Source organism: Squalius cephalus (genome assembly GCF_949319135.1).
Source record: "Squalius cephalus genome assembly, chromosome: 12".
Taxonomy (NCBI): domain Eukaryota; kingdom Metazoa; phylum Chordata; class Actinopteri; order Cypriniformes; family Leuciscidae; genus Squalius; species Squalius cephalus.
In genome coordinates, this window is record NC_137133.1 from 6,322,027 (window position 1) to 6,340,105 (window position 18,079).

General features: G+C 38.3%; 1 protein-coding gene across 4 annotated transcripts in view; it reads left to right on the forward strand.

The window, feature by feature from the left end:
* The window catches only part of ryr3 (ryanodine receptor 3), a 94,674-nt gene that overhangs the window by 35,939 nt on the left and 40,656 nt on the right, over positions 1–18,079 (forward strand). For all 4 annotated transcript variants that reach the window (XM_079888081.1, XM_079888082.1, XM_079888084.1 and 1 more), the window contains 22 exons: positions 2,542–2,663; positions 2,850–3,030; positions 3,110–3,245; positions 5,560–5,655; positions 5,947–6,065; positions 7,004–7,137; positions 7,867–8,108; positions 8,274–8,466; positions 8,882–9,098; positions 9,308–9,412; positions 10,221–10,324; positions 10,662–10,745; positions 10,899–11,058; positions 11,972–12,116; positions 13,340–13,542; positions 13,828–14,002; positions 14,170–14,378; positions 14,475–14,702; positions 14,843–15,003; positions 15,182–15,341; positions 16,350–16,436; positions 16,520–16,746. In XM_079888081.1, the coding sequence (XP_079744207.1) occupies positions 2,542–2,663; positions 2,850–3,030; positions 3,110–3,245; positions 5,560–5,655; positions 5,947–6,065; positions 7,004–7,137; positions 7,867–8,108; positions 8,274–8,466; positions 8,882–9,098; positions 9,308–9,412; positions 10,221–10,324; positions 10,662–10,745; positions 10,899–11,058; positions 11,972–12,116; positions 13,340–13,542; positions 13,828–14,002; positions 14,170–14,378; positions 14,475–14,702; positions 14,843–15,003; positions 15,182–15,341; positions 16,350–16,436; positions 16,520–16,746 (3,488 nt within the window). The remainder of the gene's footprint in view (positions 1–2,541; positions 2,664–2,849; positions 3,031–3,109; positions 3,246–5,559; positions 5,656–5,946; positions 6,066–7,003; positions 7,138–7,866; positions 8,109–8,273; positions 8,467–8,881; positions 9,099–9,307; positions 9,413–10,220; positions 10,325–10,661; positions 10,746–10,898; positions 11,059–11,971; positions 12,117–13,339; positions 13,543–13,827; positions 14,003–14,169; positions 14,379–14,474; positions 14,703–14,842; positions 15,004–15,181; positions 15,342–16,349; positions 16,437–16,519; positions 16,747–18,079) is intronic.

Here is an 18,079-nt window from a genome sequence, read left to right on the forward strand (position 1 = left end):
GCTTAACTCTGGGCTAAAGGCCAGAAAAAGCATGCCACCTTTACGCACAGTCCTGGCAGCCAAAGTCGCAACTTTGGTGACACTTGATTTGATTTTACTTCGAAAATAATAAACCTATATTGATTTTTTAGCTTATGAAGTCTGCTGGACGGACTCTGACTTTCCTGTGAGGAGGAGGTGCCAAGTTGAATAGATTTCATAGCCCATAGATTTGTAATGGCCACTGAAATTATTACAGTAAGTGGCCTGAATCTTAGCACTGATGTTGACATTAAAGGAGAACTCCGGTCAATTTTAACATTGAGCTCATTTTTTTGTACATTTGGAGTGCTGTCAATACAGAGAACAACGACAAAAATCGGTGTTGCCTACACCGTGTTATCCTCTTTTTAAAATTTGCACCCTGTTGACTTCAATGGGGCAAGTTTTAAACCTGCTTTTAGCCTCTTAACATCCTTGATGTGTCAAATTTACAAGTGCACAGCCAATGTGAGTGATTCCTTCAGAGTGAACACGGTGAATCTGACTGCAGTAGATGTGAAAGATATGAATAAAAATGATGTTTATTCAGCCAGCGCTCATACCTGTATTTACATCCTGTTTTCGGTCGAAGTCCATAGTAATCGATTGTCGAGTTCACGCGCATGATCATAGGTACTAAACCAATGCGCGTGAACTCGACAATCGATTACTATGGACTTTGACCGAAAACAGGATGTAAATACAGGTATGAGCGCTGGCTAAATAAATAGCATTTTTATTCATATCTTTCACATCTACTGCAGTCAGATTGACCCGCGTTCACTCCGAAGGAATCACTCACATGACCTGTGCACTTGTAATGACACATCAAGGATGTTACGAGGCTAAAAGCAGGTTTAAAACTTGCCCCATTGAAGTCAACAGGGTGCAAATTTTAAAAAGAGGATAACACGGTGTAGGCAACACCGATTTTTGTCGTTGATCTCTGTACTGACAGCACTCCAAATGTACAAAAAAATGAGCTCAATGTTAAAATTGACCGGAGTTCTCCTTTAAAAAGTGGCTTCATGAGCATCCTGTCCAAATGCTAGATTAGAAAAGTACTGATAAATACAGTATGACCAAAGACTCTGACACCGTGTCCTAACCTGACCCGATGCGATAAGATTTCAGCGACAAATAATTTGACTGTCCACACCTGATGCGACGCAACTTACTATGGGATGCGATGTAGTCTATCAAAATCTTTCAAATTCAGCCAATCTGAAGAGCGCGTTGACGGGCTCTCTCGGCAAGCTCCCAGCACTCTGATTGAAATGGTTAAACACATAATCTATTAACACTATTAAAAATACATACTGAGTTACTGAAACAATCGTTGTCATAGAATACACTTGTCTGTTAACAATGAGTTGACAGTTTGAACGTTCTTGTTAACTTTTATTTATTTTGAAGATCTGAGGTGAATTGTTGCTTTCAGTACGGCTATAAAAGACACACAAAATGATATTCAAACTCACACAGACGCTTTTAACATTAAATAAAGCACATAAACAGTAGCCTACCTGAGATTATCATACTTTCTGTTCTCTGCGACGTCGCAGAAATAGGAACCGTTTCTAAAATAGAATCGTCGTGTGTCGCCGTTGCGGCTGATTTGGACAAAAACTCTGATTAACATGGACCTTTTATTGCGTGTCGCTGGAAATTGTGTTACATTATAGCAAAACTGGTAAAGCATCGATTCGGGATTTATAATGGCCAGAGCAGGGTGACCGACATAATCTAATGTAGTGTTTTGTACAAAACTCTGAGGCCACATTTAAAACCTGGGACTCAGAATTAAATTTAAACCTGAAAATGGACAAAATTGCAGCTTAAAATAAATTAGCATTATTTCATTATTGGTACAGATGGTCAGATGTTCATTATTAAGCAAAAATTACAAATACTAATACACTCTGAAATTCAAAAATTTTCAGAAAATTCAAATTGTTATACTGATAATATCATTTGTGATGAAAATTGAAAAAAAAGAAAGAAATTTTGTCATCATTTACTTTCCCTCATGTCGTTACAAACCTTTAGAACCTTTCCAAAAGAGACCCAGTTGAGAACAGAGAATGAACCTCATTGGTTCTCACACGTCAAGCACGTTTACCACAACTGATGTGTGAAAGCCTAAATTCAATCTGTTTGTCATATAAAGCGATTATGTCTCTTCAGAAAATACAGACTAAATATCTCAATTCATATGGATCAGTTTTATGATCTGTTTATGAACTATTTAAGCGTCAAATTAGTAGTTATGTAGACTGTAAATGGAAGGACAGAGATCTCCTTTAGGTTTCATGATTAAAATATCTTCATTTGTGTTCCGAAGATGAACATCTTGAGGGAACATGAGGGTGAGTAAATTATGACAGAATTTTCATTTTTGGGTGAACTAACCATTTAAATAAAAAAAAAAGCGAAACTTTTGAACCTTGTATATCTGAACTGGTTCGTCAGCTGTTTTACTTTTCAGTCAATGCTAATGTACATTTACGATGTGTACAGGCTGTCCTGTCTCTTGAGGGCCATATGGATGACGGGCTGACTCTGCAGCTCTGCCAGCACGAGGAGTCCAGGGCGGCTCGCATCATTCGTAATACCACCCACCTCTTCACTCAGTTCATCAGGTACAAGACTCTATCTCACAGAGCTCAAATGCTCAAATAGTACAATAGAAAAGTCCTACCTCTCATAACTGAGTGCCATGTACCATGAGACTAGTTATTAAATTCCTAATGTTTCAATATTAAAATATTAAAAAATATGAAATAATAATTTAAATAATATTGATCATTTTATTATCCTGGTCTTAGGGGTCTGGATGGTTTGAATGGAGAAAAGGCTACAGAGGTGACTCTGCCTGTGTGTGAAGTGCTGCAGACCCTCAACGACCTCATTGTGTACTTCCAACAGCCAGACTCTGAGCTCGAACATGAGGAAAAACAGAGGCAGCTTCGATCTCTCATTAAGCGCCAAGATCTCTTCAAAGAGGAGGTTGAATACAACTCACACATGCCTTATTAGATTCAGGATCATACAATGTACAGGCTGACACTTATTCTGATTATTTTAGGGAATGCTAACCTTGGTCTCAATCTGCATCGATCGGCTAAACGTGTACAACAGTGCCGCTGAGTTTGAGGAGCTAGCTGGCGAGGAGGCCGGAGAGGCATGGAAGGACATTCTCAACCTCCTCTATGAGCTTCTGGGTAAGAATTCAATCACATTCCCAAAGCCTTCAGCTGTTCACAGAAGGTGATGATGGAGAGACATGACAGTTATTAGAGGCAGTTAAATAGCAATTCTATTCTCTTTTATCACCTTGTTGTTGACTCTCAGCCTGATTTATGGAGGGCAAACATACAGTTAGAGAAGAAGGACCTTGTTCAAGATATTAAAAGTTGAGATCGAAGCAAAATTGCTTCAGAAATCTATTAAGACCATTTTATTTCTGCTACTTTTTCAATATTTTTGTAGATCCTGAAGCATTTTAATACTACTTTTATTAGTAGTAATAAAAGTGTGCTGCAGGGATTATATATTTTTGTAGGCCAACCCAAAAGTTTTCCCCTTGACAAGAAACTCAGTAGGTTTTGATAGAAACAAAAGTTGAATTTGATAATCTTCACAAATGAACACAAATGAAGTTTTTTAAAGTTTTTTTATTTTCAAGCCTAAATACAATCGGCTGAGGTAAAAAGCTAAAATAAGGCTATAATAAAATAAGTCACCACCAGTGTTGGGGAAAATTACTTTTAGAAGTAATGCATTACTCGTTACCAGCTCGTTACCAGCCTGTGGACCAGCCCAGTGGCCTGCAGTCAGCACAAACCAGCTCTCAGTCTGAGTCCTAGATCAGCGGCCTGTAGCCAGTACAAGCCCGTTACCAGTCTGTGGACCAGCCCAGCAGTCCGCAGTCAGCACAATCCAGTTACCAGCCTGTGTCCCGGCCCAACAGTCTGCAGTCAGCACAATCCAGTTACCAGCCTGTGTCCCGGCCCAGCAGTCTGCAGTCAGCACAAGTCCGTTACCAGTCTATATCCCAGCTCAGCAGTCTGCAGCCAGTACAAGCCTGTTATCAGTCTGTGGAAAATCTTACTAAATCTTACTAAAACATGGTGAAAGGTTATGGTAGGACAACAGTTAAATGCACTGATTATAAATGTGATTTAAATGTAATATAGTGTATGTACTTAAAAAATATATCGTCTCTATAAAAAAAAAAAAAAAAAAAAAAAAAAAAAAAGAAGTAATGCATTACAACATTGCAAGTTTTGGTCATCAAGTTACAAATCTTTACAAATTAACAAAACTTTCATGATTGTTTTTTGTTGGGGAAAGTAATGCATTTACCCCCTTAAAAGAGTAACTAAGTATGTTACTTATTATGGAAAGCAATGCGTTACATTACTTATGCATTACTTTTTCTCACCTTAGCTGGCTTTGCCTCTTTCTGTCTTTTTCAGACCAATATAGCATTATGCTGAGCGTGCTATATTATTCTGCTTTTTAATTACAAGTTCTATTTTTTACAAGTGTAAAGGCATTTTAGCTGCATTACTTAATTGAAAATACAACTCAGATATTTTGTTTAACTTTAAAAATAATGTGTTACTTTACTCATTACTTGAAAAAAAGTAATCTGATTATGTAACATGTGCTATTTGTATCTCGTTATCCCCAACACTGGTCATCACTACACTAAGTTTTTTGATAACTTTTTATTTAAAATCTACAAATTGGAAAATTTTATTTATAATAGTTTCCAAGAGCATAAGTGTAAACACAATGTAAAGCAGACTATATTGAGTAAATCATTTAAAGATATGGAGTCAGGCATTTAAACAAAAACTCATTCAAAAAACCCATTTACTTTGGGACTATGAAACCGGAAGTCCAAAAATGCTAACTTATTTCGGAGTTATGGTACTCTTTCTTGCAACACTCTAAAGAACAGTATCTTTAGCAAATGATTTTTGTTTTAAATTTTGACATCACATCAGCATCCAGTGAGCGTAAACACTCTCCTCGTTTCACCTTGACTGGCTTGGCATTTATCAGAGCCCCATCAAGGCTTGCTCCAAATTTTGCTCGCTCCAGTCGCTGAGGTCACCCTCGAGAGGGGCCGTGCTGAGTCTGTCTGGCGAACAGTAGCGTGATACATTATGCTAGTGACAACAGCCAGTTTTTAAAGGCTCCATACGGATGCATTTGCTGCCACAGGAAGCAGCTCTTTTCAGATGGTTAGGGCTTCAAAACCGCCTAGACAATTTCTCAGCAAAGTGCCTTTAGCTCTGGGGTTGAGTTTGATTGATTGCTCTGAGAAAAATGGTCTAGGTTAGGATTACTCCTATTTAGTATTTTACACACACACACATACACACACCGGAAGGTGCATTCATTTTAGAATATGACCATTTAGGTTGGAAACCTTGTGTGAAGGATAGTGAAAGGGATTTGCCTGAGGTATGTAGGAAAATCAGTGTAACATTGAGCTTATTGCCATTGATTTTTGTCCATTAGCCGCTCTGATTCGAGGCAACAGAACCAACTGCACACAGTTCTCTCGCAAGCTGGATTGGCTAGTCAGCAAGCTAGAGCGATTGGAGTCCTCATCAGGTAAATACCGCTATATGTCAAATTAGACACATTCATTAGCAATGATTATAGAGGGGTTATACATTATCCAGTCTGTCTTACGTAGCCATAAACTGAGTGATCCACCATCAGCATCTGCACATATGTCAATGGTTTTAGCTTCATGTCACTGAAGTATTGCATGGGATTAATAGCATCATGTGGACAATTGTAGTAATTTGCTTATACAACTCTCTGCTATCTGATTATGTAATGCCTTTACCATTTCTTGTGTTTACTGCATTGCAATATTAATAAAGCAATTCTATACAGGCATTTTAGAGGTGCTTCATTGTGTCCTAATCGAGAGTCCAGAATCTCTGAACATCATCCAGAAGGCCCACATCAAATCCATTATTTCTCTGCTGTACAAGCATGGGCGCAACCATAAGGTCAGCATTTGCTATTTCTACAAGCACACACACATACATAGATTATGTATAGTAGAGTATGGAATATAAAGGATGTTGCTGACCATCCAAAGTCTTTAGATGGAAACTAAGACCTGCAATCCTGAATAGTATAAATATTATATGAAGAGCTGAAAATGCAGTTTCATAGATAAATCCGTCAGATTTTGTGTGAATCTGTACATTTCTATATTATGGGGGAGACATACAATTCTGTCCAAAAGTTTGCGGTCGGCAAGATTTTTTATGTTTTTGAAAAAAAGTCTCTTATGCTCACCACAGCTGCATTTAGTTGAACAGTTTTGCTGATTTTTTTTTAGCAGTCATTACTCCAGTCTTCAGTGTCACAATCTTCTAATATGCTGATTTGTTGCTCAAGAAACATTTCTTATTATATCAATGTTCAAAACAGTTGTGGTGCTTAATATTTTTGTGGAAATCGTGATAAGTTTTTGTTAGAATTCTTTGATAAATATAAAAATCTAAAGAAGAGCATTTATTTGAAATAGATTTTTTTTGTAACATTATAACTGCCTTTAATGTCTTTTAAAAAGAAAAAAAAAATCTTCCTGACCCCAGTTGTTGAACAGCAGAGTAAAAAATTGCTTAAACGTCACAAGGTGCAATGAGAGGTGCAAACATCCAGACATTTTAACAAGGGGCAGGTGTTTCTGCTAGTTTAGACCCGTGCTACTTGACTTGAGAATTCCTCTGTCTTATAAAATGTAGGTCATGTAAACTCGTAAATACATTCTAGGAGCTGCACAGCATGTTACGCTAGCAATCCCTCTCAAGTATGCACTTGAGAATATGTAAGCACAAGACTATAAAGTTGTACATAGGGAAAATGTGCAGTATAAAATGTGTTAAAAGCAATAAAACTACAGCATTGTTAAATTGTATCCCACACTCCTTTTCAGATTCTAGATGTTCTCTGTTCCCTGTGTGTCTGCAATGGTGTGGCTGTGAGAGCCAATCAGAATTTCATCTGTGATCACCTGCTTCCCAAGAGAGACCTGCTGCTCCAGACACGTCTGGTCAATGATGTCCAAAGGTAGACAAACCACCCACCCCCATACACACAAATACAAATACGTTTCTTATTCAGAAGTTATCTAATTTAATTTATTCCTGTGATTCTAAAGCTGAATTTTCAGCAGCCGATACTCGAGTCTTCAGTGTCACATGATCCTTCAAAAATCATTCTAATATCCTGATCTACCGCTCAAGAAACATTTCTTATTATCATCAATGTTGAAAACAGATAAAAAAAGACATTTATTTGTAATATAAATCATTTGTAACAATGTAAAAGGTTTTACTGTCACTTTTGATCAATTTTTTGATCAATAATGTGTGCTTGCTAAATAAAAGTATTGATTTCTTTAAAAAAATTTATGCCAAAATCTTTAAACAAGATTTATTTCAGAAGTGTTCAAATCTTGACGTGTTTTTCACATCTTGTCAGATTTTCTATTTAAATTAAAATGTAAGATTAAAATTGTATTTAAATTACTTTTACTGTTTTTGCTCCATTCTTGTTTTAAGCGTGAACCACTTTTTTAGATTTATGAATAAAACAAGAAAAAAAGTGTTTGTCGACAGAGTACATTTACTAGAGACCACAAGACAAAAAAATACAAATTTAGACAATTGTATTTTTTTGTGAAGCTAACAGTCATTGTCAACACTCCTCTATGGACTTATTTGTTAATGGAATATTTGTTAATAATTGATGTATTTTTTCCCCCCTATAATTCCAATGTGATCTCTTTTTATACAGTATGAGACCCAACATCTTCCTGGGCATGAGTGAGGGCTCTGCGCAGTATAAGAAATGGTACTTTGAGCTGATCATCGATCAAGTAGACCACTATGTAACCAGTGAGCCCACCCACCTTCGAGTTGGCTGGGCCACCACTAAAGGATATGCCCCCTATCCTGGGGGTGGAGAGGGTTGGGGAGGAAATGGTGTGGGTGACGATCTTTACTCCTACAGTTTTGATGGACTTCATCTGTGGTCAGGTACATTTAAAGCTGTTTTACCCATGTTCCTCACTAGCTGATCTAATATGACATTATGAAAACCTCATATATGAATGTAACTCATAAATCATTTCTGATTCTCTTGTTTTAGCAGCAGTATTCACACAAATCTTTGAAATTCTTTATTCTCTCCACTTATGATAGGGCGAATCCCACGGGCCGTGGCCTCTATTAACCAGCACTTGCTGAATTCAGATGATGTGGTGAGCTGCTGTCTGGATCTCGGAGCCCCTAGCATGTCTTTCCGAATTAACGGTCAGCCCGTTCAAGGCATGTTTGAAGACTTCAACGTAGATGGCTTCTTCTTTCCCGTCGTCAGTTTCTCTGCAGGGGTCAAGTGAGTTTCTCCAATATAAAGTGCCCAACACTGCTGATCTGTCGGGTTGTGTTAATACAGATACATAAATAGCAAGAATAAATATAGTCGGATTTACAGTATACATTAGTTTTAATATTAATGAGGACAAAATTCTGTAACAATCAGTCAACATGTGTTTCTATCATTTTCACTTTGAGCTTAGCTCTTCTGAAGTGATTGTACAGGAGTAGTTCTGTGTGACAAATGAACCCTTTCTTCTTTCGCTTTATGTTCAATCAACAGAGAAAGGCCATTACTCATCATTTGACTTCTCAACCAAATCCAAACAAATTAAGTAGCACCAAGACATTTTTGAACAACCCGGTGGTGTATTAGGATTAATCAAGTAATTGATCATGAGTTTAAATGCCATCTTTCTTTATTTTTCCTCAAGGGTCCGTTTCTTGTTGGGTGGTCGCCATGGAGACTTTAAGTTCCTTCCTCCTGCGGGCTATGCACCATGTTATGAAGCCCTGCTCCCCAAAGAAAAGATGCGTGTGGAGCCTGTGAAGGAGTATAAAAGAGACCTGGAAGGAGTGAGAGATCTGCTGGGCACCACAGAGTTCCTGTCCCAGGCTTCCTTCATTCCTGTTCCTGTCGACACCAGCCAGGTGAGATATTAACTGAGTAATTCACCATATTTTTACACTCTTTTCTACACGTTATCGAGCTCTGCTAGGGCTGCTCAATTAATTCAAGATTAATCAAAGACTGAAATGGCTTAGTGTGATTATCAAATGAAGACAAAGACAGACATAAATATTGGTATCGTAATTTTACATTTGTATTTTTTTGTTGTTGGTGTTGTCTTATGATCCAGATTGTCCTGCCTCCATATCTTGAAAATGTGCGGGACAAGTTGGCTGAGAACATCCATGAGCTCTGGGGCATGAACAAAATAGAGCTTGGTTGGATGTACGGCAAGGTAGGAAAACATTTCAGGGGACTGTGAAAATACTAAATAGCATCATCAGAATTTCTCTGCAAAAGCAAGATCCTCTATGTATGACACAAGCTCGGATATCAGGATAATTTCTGCTGTGTAACTTTAACTACTGGAGGAACCCAGAGGAGGATAATTGAAAATGTCAACCTGAATTGAGAGTCCTTGGCTGCAGTCTAAATGAATATTTAAGCATCCCAAGTAGCTACACAGCAGATGGCCATGCAGATCTTATTTTTAGATAGTAATGGCAAAAGGAAAGTACTTTGATCCGGTCTTATTTCTTCCACTGATCGCTGCAGGAGAGTAAATGCAAAATTGCAGAGCACAGTGGAAAAGCACTCTGATGACAGAGCTTTGCGGTATTACAGTAGTTAAGACAATCTTAATGAGCAGCGTGCTGTCCAAGAGCGTGGCAGAAAAATGAATTGTGGTTGAGTGCTGCCGTTACTCCTGAGGCCAGATCTTAGCATTTATTAATAACAAATATTTCAGAGGCCCAGCTGGTCTCTGATTAATCAGATTTTAATAAGATTTTGCTGGCTCAATGTGGCATTGCTGTGAGTGTGTGGGGTCACAGAACAAGAGCGGCTTGGCAAGCACAATGCCACTTTCATTCTGCCACCATTATTCAATCCTAAACACTTTAGCATTCTCTCTCGCATCACATAAATCTAAAGAGGGGTCATGAATTAGAGAGTGGAGATTTGACTTTCCATATTCCACATGAAATCGGCCCTTGTTGATTTATTATTTCACTCACTAATTCATATAAATTGCTATTTTTTAGGTTCGTGATGACAACAAGAGACAGCACCCTTGTCTTGTCGACTTTTCTAAACTGCCAGAAACAGAAAAGAATTATAACCTGCAAATGTCAACTGAAACTTTGAAGTGAGTATTACCTCTAATATACTGTAGTCCTCTATAATACAGACTTGCATATGCTGTAAAAGGCTTTACTTTGGGCTATGATTATTAAAATGCTTATTGTAATTAAATGCACATCAGTAAATATTGATAGGCTGTGGCTGCAAATTCATCCCCATACAGCCTCTAGACTCAGCAGGATTTAGATTGAAACGCAATAACCAGCTCAATGAGGTGTTGAACAGATTAATTTCTTTTACACTACTTGTCTTTGACACTTCAACTTGCATCTTTCATAAAATATTGCTCATACTGTTTGTCTGATCATTTCCTCAGTTTTCTGAAAGTTATTCTTTTTCAGGACCCTACTTGCTTTGGGCTGCCATGTTGCTCAAGTCAATATAGATGCTGAGGAAGACTTGAAAAAGATGAAACTCCCCAAGAAGTAAAACTAGCATACACTAAAAAAAATAATATCATAAAGTTCCTATTTTAGCTAGCTGTCTAAATAAAGTTTGATTTATGACCATTTTGATATTGTTAAATATTTTTCTTGTTTCTGCTTTAATTCCTTTTCCATTTGTATCCTAATTAAAAGCTACATGATGGCAAATGGTTATAAACCTACACCACTAGACCTTTCTGAAGTGAAACTGACACCTGGTCAAGAGGTTCTAGTTGATAAACTGGCTGAAAATGCTCATAATGTTTGGGCCAAAGACCGCATAAAACAAGGATGGACCTATGGTATTCAGCAGGTAAAAATGTCCTTTTTATTATTCATTAGATATGATGTTGCCTTAAAGGGATGGTTCGGAGTAAAATTAACCTAGGGTCCTTTGCACCATGACATTGAGCCAAACACCCCCCCAGAAGCCTTTTTTCCCTTTGTTGAACATTTTTAAAGTTAAAGCTTATTTCGAGATATCAGCCGGATGGCTTAGTGCAGGCGCTAATGGGTCCAAATTTGTATATGGTAAATTACCCCACTAATAATGCCCAGAATGGAACCAAACTTCTGCAGTAGTACAAATAGGTTCTGTACTCATAAAACGAGGCATTGGAAAGTTTGTAAGTACATCAGGAGTTTATTTAAATAACACTTGCCTGACGGCTCATGCTACTGCTAACCCGGACACCGACGTCACTTCACTGAGTTGAGAAAAGCACGTAAAAGTCCTGACAGAAAGTGATGCATAAGGATGTAGTGTAACGACGCCCAGTTCCATGAATGCACTAATATTTTGTTGGTAGTGCCAGTTTATAACAATTATTAGTTAACACTAAGTTGTCAACACTTCGGAAAAAATAATAATTCATCATTACACTACATACAAGAGACGTCGGTGTCCGGGTTTGGTACCATTCTGGGCATTATTAGTGGGGTAATTTACGAGATACAAAATTGGAGCCATTAGCGCCTGCACTAAGCCATCCGGCTGATTTCTCTAAATAAGCTCTAACTTTAATAATGTTCAACCAAGGGAAAAAAGGCTTCTGGGGGGTGTTTGGCTCAAGGTCATGGTGCAAAGGACCCTAGGCTGATTTTACTCCGAACCATCCCTTTAAGCGCATTGACAAACAAACCCATTAAGAATGATTAAAAGTAAAATCAACCATTTTTCCCCCATAAAGTTGTGTACAATCATGTCTTTTGCATTTTATTCAAAGGATTTGAAAAACCGTCGTAATCCACGGTTGGTGCCATATGCTTTATTAGATGAACGCACTAAGAAATCGAACAGAGACAGTCTTCGTGAGGCCATCCGTACTCTGGTTGGATATGGATATTTCATTGATCCACCTGATCAAGAGTGTGAGTTTTAATTCTCTCTCTTTCTGCCATACTTGAGTGTTTTTAGCTGTATGTTTTGAGTCATTATCCTGTTGGAGGACCCATGAGCTGTGACTGAGACAGAGCTTTCTGATGCTTGCCAGTACATTTCACTCCAGAATGCCTTGATTGTGTTTAGACTTCATAGTGCCCTGCACAGATTCAAGGCACCCTGTGCCAGATGCAGGAAAGCAGCCTCTTCTCTTTGAAAGCTAAATTTCCGTCTGTGAACATAGATATGATGTGCTTTGCCAAAAAGCTTCAGTTTGCTTCTGATGCTCAAAAAGTGATGGATGGTGTGATCAGACACTGATGTACCCTGACCTTGGAGTTCAGCTTGTGTATCTTTGAAAGTTTTCCTTGGCTCTTTGACTACCATTTGCAGCTATCCTTCTGTTCAATCTAGGGTTGATTTTCCCCTTGTGGTCCTGTCCAGGAGGTTGGCTACAGTCCCATGGACCTTAAACTTCTTTACAATATTTAAATCTATGGTCACAGGAACAACAAGATGCTTGTCTGTGATTTTCTTTCTGATCTCATCAGATAACTCTATTCTTTTGCATTCTCTGGTCCATGTTCAGTATGGTGCACACAATGATACTAGACAGCAGATTGAATACTTTCTCCATTTAAATAGGCTGAATGACTGATTACAAGATTGAGTCATGTGTGATACTAATTAAGCAAAACACTTGAATCATCACTATAATACAATTATTTGTATTTCTTTCCTAGGGGTTCCAACAAATCTGTCCGGACAATTTTAGAATATCTCTGTAGAATAAACAAAAATCTTCTCACTGTAATGCGGGGTACTTGAGAAAGATGAAGGATAGGATCCAATTGCAACTAAAATGTTTTTTTTTTAACTAACAACACCAGAGTAAATCCAGGCACAAGGATATAAATACACAGGATAACAAGAGGCTAACAAGGAACAGGTGTGGGTAATTAATCTCTATGGAAACTAACAAGGGTGACTTTGGAAACAAAGTAAACAGGAACTAAACACAGGAGGTGAACACTGGGAACAATGGAATCAATAAAATACACTTCAAAATAAAAGTCCTCAAATTGTAACACACTTTATTTGCATTACTCTATACCAAAGGCATGCAGATATACATGAGATAATTCCTTTTAATTTACTCAAATTTGTCCCTGTCTGTATATATTCTTTATTTTATAAATATGCATTTCTTTAGCTGCTCACCATGGAGAGGATGGCATTGAATCCATTCGTCTCTTCCGTGTGGAGAAGACCTACGCTGTGAAGACAGGGAAGTGGTATTTTGAGTTTGAGGCGCTCACTGGAGGTGACATGCGGGTTGGCTGGGCACGGCCCGGATGCAGACCTGATAAGGAACTGGGACTCGATGACCAAGCCTTCATCTTTGATGGCTACAGGGTGATTATCTGATACTAACACATTGACCTGTTATTAGTTTTATTTTTGATAAATAGTGGTACAAGTTATTGAGGACATACAGTGAAGTCCAAAGGATTTTCAGTGTGAACTGTAAACACATTCGAATGTACTGAACAAAACAGTAGTATTTTCTCATGAATCTACATACAATACTAGATTTCATCCGATCACAAAATTAAACGAATAATGTTTGCTAATAATGTATTAGTCAATAATGATACATGATTTTAATGGTTTTGATCTAATCCAAAAAATTGCTGCCAGGGCCGCCGGGTGCATATGGGCAGTCATTTCTTTGGGCGGTCATGGAATAAAGGAGATGTGGTGGGCTGCATGATCAACATGGAGGACAAATCCATGATATTCACCCTGAATGGAGAGCTCTTAATCACCAACAAGGGCTCTGAGCTCTGCTTTGCTGACTTTGAAACTGAAGATGGTAAACAGACAATAATCTTCATAAAAACAAAACATGTAACATATATTATATAACTTAAAAAGTTGCATGTAATAGTAATAGAACATGCCATTAATTTAAATGACTGGACATCCGTTTTCAGTCCAACCTTGAAAATGTTGATACAAACTGACCTTTTTCACCTCTAGGGTTCATTCCAGTGTGCAGCCTGGGTCTTTCCCAAATTGGTCGCATGAACTTGGGGAAAGATGCTAATACTTTTAAGTACTACACTATGTGTGGCCTTCAGGAGGGCTTTGAACCCTTTGCTGTCAACATGAATCGAGAGGTCACCATGTGGTTCAGCAAACGCCTGCCAACATTTGTGAATGTGCCAGAGGAGCACCCCCATATTGAGGTATAGAATGATGTTGAATTTGTGGATTATATCCCAGGACTGTCTTGGAAAATACTGGGATAATGGGTTCTTTAATTGGCATCCCTTTGTGTTTAGGTCACTAGAATAGATGGGTCTGTGGACACACCTCCATGTCTAAAGGTGACACACAAGACATTTGGCACCCAGGCCAGCAATGACGATATGGTCTGTTGTCGTCTGAGCATGCCTGTTGATTTCCACTCTGGCCCTCGGAAGATCACTGATATCAATGAGGTGATTGCTGATGCCCAAAGAGCCAAGAAGGACGATGGAGGCAAGATTGATTATGGCAGCATTACAAAGGTAAAAAAAAAAATATATATATATTATACTCAAGTACAGTACTTGCATTGCAGCCCACTAATCAATTACATTTGAGAATAATAAAAGAACCTTATTATTGTTCTTATTTGACTTTTGATGTCCATGTGCTTGTGCTTTAGTACTTTTACTCTGTGAGAGTGTTTGCCGGACAAGATCCATCATCAGTTTGGGTGGGCTGGGTAACACCAGACTACCATTACTACAGCAAACATTTCAGCCTTAACACAGTTCGCACCGTCACAGTAACACTGGGAGACGAGCGGGGACGTGTTCATGAGAGGTTAGTTCAAAAGACTGGTTCTCATTACCCTAATGAACACCAAATGAAACCCCATCAATTCAGACTGCTGTTCCTTTTTCACACAGTCATTTTCACACCTCTCCAACATATATTAATAGCCCAGAAAGTTTTTCAGAATGTGCTCATTGTTGTCTTTTTGTCATCTCTCTTAATTCAGTGTGAGGAGAAGTAACTGTTACATGGTCTGTGCTGGCGACATTGTCAGCCAGTCCACAGGCCGTAGTAACACTGATCTGGAGATTGGCTGCTCCATAGATCTTGCCTCAGGCTTGGTCTCATTCACTGCCAATGGCAGAGAGCTGCCTAACGCATACCAGGTAATCTCAACTTCGAACCTTTAGCAAAATAGGGCACAGGGATGTCGCTAGATGTAAATAACATACAGAGCTTAGTATTGTAATACAAGAGTAAATAATTAAATAATTAAATTCACATTTTCAGGATTTTTATTTTGACTATTAATGCTGCTATAAAGGTTTGCTAGAAAAGGTAATAAAATAAGTGATCAACTAAGAGGTATACCGTAAAAGATAAAAAAAAGAAAAATGTATTTACATTTATTTATCTATTAATCGGCAAAAATAATATAGATCTATTAAAATTGCAAATGACAGTGCATTTCAGGGGCTCAGTCCCAGGCAATTTGGTGATATTTGATGTTTATTGTACAGTTATTTTGGACCAATGAGATGTCACAATGTGCAGAGCTATCCTAGCACAATAATGGCACATACACCAAGTGGTTTGCAAAATGGCTGCATCCCAAATCACATTCTCTGCACCAAATTGCATATTTTTGCTCAGTTTGGGCCTCTAAATAAAATTGAGGTATTTATTTCCTCCTTGAGTATGAGCTCCATATTCTCACTCTATAATACTGTATGGGACATAAAAGCATGATAAATCAAATATAAAACAACACAAACGTTTTTCCTGAAAATGTTGTCTAAAGGTTCAATAAACTGTTCCATTAAAAAAAAAGAAAAAGAAAAATTATTATTGACTATTATTTTATATGTCAGACTTTACAGGGTTAAGCATTTGGGACGTCAGTTGGGTTGAAAGTGAGACTTTCCAGAGAGCTAGTAAAGGCTACTGCAATATAACATTAATGAAGCTCTGTGCTCAGTCTAGTCTTAGTTTGCCTCAGGTTCTGATTTTGAATCAGACTCACATTAGCAATTATGTAAAGGCTGTATCATGTCTGAGCAGACTGGATTTAAATTAAAAGTAGCGTAAACCAAGTAGTGTGCAACACTTGCTTGTCCAAGTAGAGCAAGTAAACTATAATCATAATGGACTTCATATGCTTTCTGCCTTCTTAGGTTGAGCCTAACACTAAGCTATTCCCTGCTGTGTTTGTTAAACCCACGAGTCCCAACCTCTTCCAGTTTGAGTTTCCAAAAATCCCAGTAAGTCTATACTACTAATGTACTCAAGTTCCTCTGTTTCACATATTTGTAATTCACTGACATCTGCATCAATTGTCACACAGGATGCAATGCCCCTGTCTTCAGCCATCTTCAAGAGTTTACAAAAAAACCCAGAGCCCCAGTGTCCTCCTCGGCTGGATGTCCAGACAATTGTGTCCGTGCTGTGGAGCAGAATGCCCAACACCTTCCTGTCGGTGGAGACGGCCCGTGTGAGTGAGAGGCATGGCTGGGTGGTGCAATGTCTGGAACCCCTGCAGATGATGGGCGTGCATATCCCAGAGGAGAACAGGTGATGCATTACTCATGCACTCAGTTTTACACATTGGCAACTTTGTGATCCTGGGAATGTGACCTTTCATTGAAATAAAACCCCTTAAGTGCTCATTTGGCTCCTTACTCAAATTCCAACTGAGTTGGATGATCTTAAAGGTGCCGTAGAATGGATTATTTTATTATTTTATAATGTTTCCTGGGGTGCCCTTATAATGTTAGTATGTTTTTTAGATCAAAATTTGTTATAATTTAGAAATAAAAGGCATATTTCCTAGCCTGATTTCATCCTTTGAATTGAACACTCTGTTTGAAGGGGCGTGTCTGCTGTGAGACTTAAGTGTTGTTGCCCACTGCTGTGATTGGCTGACATGCTTGCATATGAAATATCTGGCATTACATGTAGAGCTATCTGGAAATCTTTTACTATTGCAGCTTTTATACGTTTTTACTATTACAGCTATCGGGATTAACGAATCATGAGAAGTTTTTTAAGTATTTAGATCTATTCCCATCACATAAAGGTTGCAGTGATGAGCACTGATTGAGCAGATGACAGCCTGTTGATCGCGTGAATGAAGATCTTATCACTGCAATGCGATTTACTGATGCATAAACAGTGTTGAACGACTTTGAGAGAAAGATTATCTGTCTGAACTTGAACAATTACACATCAGAAATTCACATAACCCACTGGTTCTCCAGAGGCTCGGATGAAGGAGCTAAAAAAATATTTTTGTGTTCATTTGTACATCCAAACACTGAGCAACTGCCATGCTTCGTTCGCTCGTTTGCAAGTCACGATGTCTCTCTCGAGGAAAAAACAATATCGCGCTGGATCTAGATAACACAGTGTAAATTATCGTTAATAAAATCACTACTTACCGCTTGAATATAACGTTAGTCGAAATTGCCCCCTTCGTCCGTTTGAGACGCCTTGATATTGTTCCAGGTTAGAAAAACAGTCCGTGGTAAAATGGGCAGAGCAACTAACAACTTCGAATTAAACTGTAGCGGTATCCGATTATAGATAGATTATAGATAGATCTGCCATTTTCCCTATGATCCTCCTCCTGCTTGTTTCTTCACCTGCAGAACTTCCGATGATTCGGCTTGAGTTCCGCCTGGCATTGAACATGGGCTGGCATATGCAAATTTTTGGAGGCGTACATATTAATGATCCCGACTGTTGCGTCACAGTCGGTGTTATGTGGAGATTCGCCTGTTTTTCAGGGGTGTTTTTCAAAAACGAGATTTAAATAAGAAAGAGAAAACTATGGTGTTTGAGACTCACTGTATGTCATGTCCGTGTACTGAACTCTTGTTATTTAACTATGCCAAGATAAATTCAA